The following is a 4395-nucleotide window of genomic DNA, read 5'->3' as shown; positions in this document are numbered from 1 at the left end:
ATTTTTGGACAAAGTCAATAAAGGGACTTCCTTTTCTTGACCGCAAATATTTGTTACAAGGATTGTGATCTTTTTCTTTGAGGTCTGGAGGGGGTGGAAGAACAAATAAATGTCTGACATTTGAAAAATATACATTTTAATTGTTTTTAAGTCAGGAAGCTCCTCTCAACACATTAAAAAAGAAAGTCAAGCAAATCACTAGAACTCTCAAAGACTTCAAAGTTGTTTTGTGAGCTTTCGTCTCAGGGCTCCCATTACCTCCTTGTTCCTCAAAGTATAGATAAAAGGATTGAACATGGGGGTTACAACTGTGTAGAAAAGGGAGAGGATTTGATCCATGTCCTTAGAAACATTGGCTCCAGGTTTCACATAGGCAATGATCCCAGTCCCAAAGAAAAGGGTGACAACCAGTAGGTGGGAAGAGCAAGTAGAGAAGACCTTTTGGCGTCCCTGAGCAGAGGCTAACCCAAGAATGGTAATGAGGATGCGGACATAGGAAAATACAATCAGTGCAAAGGGAGTAATGATAAAAAGTAGGGTGAAAATAAGATTCCCAAGCTCAGCCCAGAATGTGTCTGCACTTGCCAGCCGCAAAATGGGCAAATTATCACAGAAGAAGTTGTGAACAATGTTGGAGCCATGGAAAGGCAAGGTAAAGATGAGCATAGCATTGGTGGTACCTGTGGTGATGCCCATAATATAGGACACACCCACCATACCCACACATACCTGTCTGTTCATCAGTGTGGCATAGTGTAGGGGCCGGCAAATGGCAGCAAAACGATCATAAGCCATGGCTGTAAGCAGGCAGCATTCAGCAATGGCAAAGAGAATAAAGAAATACATCTGAGTGAAGCAGCTAGCAAGAGAGATGAAAGGATGTAAGGAGAAGAGATCACTCAGCATCCTAGGCACAATAGTTGTAGTATAAAAAATCTCTAACATAGAGAGATGTCTGAGGAAGAAGTACATGGGAGTGCTCAGGGCTGAGTCAAGCAGGGTAAGGGTGATGATCAGGGAGTTGCCCAACAGGGTGATCAGGTAGACAAAGAGCACTCCCCAAAACAGGGGGAGCTGATAAGTCCCCAAACCTGAGAATCCCAACAAAATAAATTCAGTCACTGCTGTCCCATTATCATCATCCATATGCCCAAATCCAGGTTTGAGGCCGCACCAAGGAAGAGTTGTTAACAGTCCCAAAGAAAAGGAAAAAATAGTCAAACTGCTGTAGCAAGAGAAATCCAGGTTAGACAAGTATAGAGGCCATTATTGATAAGCAGGGGGAATATGAGGATATTCTCTCTGAAAAAACTATACCATAATTTTTAATCTATCATAATTAAAATGAGAAATGGGCTAGAACTCAGTTGCTATATGCAACGTCATTGTGAAATCTTCCACTTCCCAAAACCCTGGGTTCCTGGGATAGGCAAATGAAGATGTAAACAGGTATATGGAAGAATAAAGAAATAGTGTGAGAGGTATAAAAAAGATAGACCTAAAAGAAAAGAAGAGAGAAAGAAAGAGTGGGAAAGAGATGAGAGAAGATGAGATGAAAAAGAATGAAAGAAAAAGAGAAAGGGTGGGTGAAACTAACCTTCATATTTGATCTGCATGGGCCCATGGGTGTCCTTCCCAGAGCCCTTATTAGAGGTAACTGCGGCTTGGAGCCATTCCCATGTGGTTTTCTGATTTATCATCCCTGAGCCATATTCCATGGGGAATTGGATCCCCAGAGCAGAGAGTTGGAGAAAAGGAGATCAGACAATAGTCTAGAGCAGCCCATGGCAAACCTTTTGAGTTCGAGTGCCCAGAGGGCAAATTCAAACTGCAAACCCCCACATTACCCCCAGAGAGCTGAGGGAGGAAGTACTTGCTTTGGGTGGCTGAAAAGAGGGATGAGGCATGCAAAAATGTCATCGGGCACTGGGAAGAGAGGGAATGGAAAATCTCCAGGAGCACCTCTGCATACATGCCACATCTTTGCCAACACTGGCTAGAGGGAAGAAAGGAAGTAAGACAGGAAGTTTTGCCCCTTGGGCCTGACCTATTTAAGGAGAAGTGAATAATAGTAGCTACCCACTTCTTTCTACTCCCTGATCTCACTGAAATGTAGGTACAGATACCTTGGTCAGGAGAAAATTCAGTTTCATCCAACTCCACCAAAATGATTTGAGTATAAGGGGAATATCTCAAGACTGTGAAGAAACGAGGTCCAAAAAGAAGTAAATCCATGCCAGGTGTTATCCAGTAAAACTAGAGTAGATTCCCTTGCAGTATGGTAAGGAGCTATGGATTCTAAAGATGCAATCCTGCTAGTTAGGTTAGAAATCACCTAGTTTTCTTCAACCTACTAGGGTTGTTGTGAAAGTCAACTGAGATATTTGGAAAGTGTTTAGCACAGTGTCTGATACCTAATTGGTACATAATAAATACTTATTTTCTTCCTTAAAAATCTATCCAGTTGGACTGAACATTATGGCATCTGAATACTTAAGAGGCATGTAATTATTATGATAGGTAGCTAGGTGGTACAGTGGGTAGACTATTGGATTGGAGTTAGGAAGAACTGAGTTCAAATCTAGTCTTAGACATTTATTTGCTTTGTGATCCTGGGTGAGTCACTTAACTTCTATCTGCCTTAATTTCTTTATTTTATAAATAGAAGTAGTAATAGTACAAGTATAATTTAGAGATATTGCGAGTTTCGTTCCAGACCAGTGTAATAAAGCAAATTTGCAATATATCATAAACACAACTTTTTGGTTTCCCAGTACATATAAAAATTATGTTTATACTTTTCTGTAGTCTACTAAGTGAGCAATAGTATTATGTTTAAAAATATAAATACCAAAATTAAAAATATTTTATTGCTAAAAAACATTAATCATTCTCTGACCCTTCATGAACTTGTACTCTTGCTGGTGGAAAGTCTTGCTTCAGTGTTGATGGCTACTGACTAATCAGAGTCATGGCTGTTGAAGGTTGGAGTGGCAGAGTAATTTCTTAAAATAAAGCAACAATAAAGTTACTGCATTGAATCTTCCTTTCATTTGAACCTTTACTACTGTTATGGTGGATGTTATGCTGGGGGGGGTTAAATTTGTCCCTCAGTCAAGTGGGGTGAAGTGGAGAATTAACTGACTAAAGGGAAATACATCCAGATAACACACACTAAGCTGGGAAATAACTGGATAACAGATAGATGAACAAAACCAGGGAAACAGCTTTACTTCACAATGGGTTCTTATTGTCAATAAAGGTATCTAGGAAAGGAGAAGATACAAGGAAGGTCTGTATAACAGGGTTTTATTAGCAAAACTAGGACAGGGAGTGACGGAAAGTAAGAGAAAACTACCATTTAGATCTAAAGGTTAACTGACAGAGAATGAAGGGTTGGAGATGGCTACTCTAATCAGCAGACACCCTAGGACAAGGGCTGGCTGGTCAGGGTTAAGGTATCTCATGAAGCTGTCCTTTGGCTGTTGTCTAGATGTCTTAGCTTGCCCCAGGACACAGGTTAAACAGCAAGATAATCCAATTTGGAAAGTGAGGGAGATGAGATTTTCTGTGTATCTCCACCAACACAGAAAAATCCTGTCTCAACCTGCACCTTCACAGTCTTAATAAAAGATCTTGTATTCAATGTCCAATGCCCAACTCCAAAGTCCTGAGATCCCAAACACCACACACAGGCTCACCAGACAGTTACTTACCCACGTCACAACTGTCAACAACAACTGCCTAATGCAGAGTCTCTCTGTGAAAGTGTCCCCTATGCCAGAATTCCAAGTTTGGAATTTTCAAGTTCCTGCCAGCTTGCCAGGCAAAGTCTGCTCTTTGCTAACTTAACCTTAATCTATACTTTCTCTATAACACTACTCAATGGACCCTTATCTCTCTTCACACACAAGTCAAAGGTAAGCACATGATCAGTCAGAGATAGTGGGGCTCCCAAATATCTGAAACTTACTTTAAAAGACCTGTTAAAATCGACTGAGATTTTCAACTCTTTGAATTTCTCAAAAACCAATGATAGAGGTTATGAGCAGCTAGACAGAGCCCATCTGTCGTTATTTATGTGACATGTAACATATTTGGCAACTTGTGGTCTTCCTAGGGTGCAAGTTCTGGCAAAGTCTCATTCACATGAACTAAAATTGTTGCCCACCACAAAACAGAACTCCCTTGAATCTGGTGACAAACTCAACATCCATAAGGTCCAATGGCCTTGCCTTGGGAAAGAGCATGTCCCACTTGACTATGGACTTTTGTTGATAGCATTATCCCTAGTCCATTCATGGGAAGAAGATACAAATGAAGAAAATGTAACATGGCTTATAACAAATAACTAAAACATATTAACTGAAAGTAACTTTTTAAAACATAATAACC

General features: G+C 40.3%; 1 protein-coding gene across 1 annotated transcript; it reads right to left on the bottom strand.

Annotated features, from left to right (window-relative positions):
- Nucleotides 1-216: 216 nt before the first annotated feature.
- LOC123250548 (olfactory receptor 9-like) lies at nt 217-1146 on the bottom strand. The gene has a single exon (XM_044679672.1). It carries the CDS (start codon nt 1144-1146, stop codon nt 217-219), a length of 930 nt encoding a protein of 309 aa, XP_044535607.1.
- Between the last annotated feature and the right edge of the window lie 3249 nt (nt 1147-4395).

Source organism: Gracilinanus agilis, chromosome 5, assembly GCF_016433145.1.
Source record: "Gracilinanus agilis isolate LMUSP501 chromosome 5, AgileGrace, whole genome shotgun sequence".
Lineage (NCBI taxonomy): Eukaryota > Metazoa > Chordata > Mammalia > Didelphimorphia > Didelphidae > Gracilinanus > Gracilinanus agilis.
Note: the sequence above shows the minus strand (reverse complement) of the source record. Positions and strands in the feature narration are given on the sequence as shown.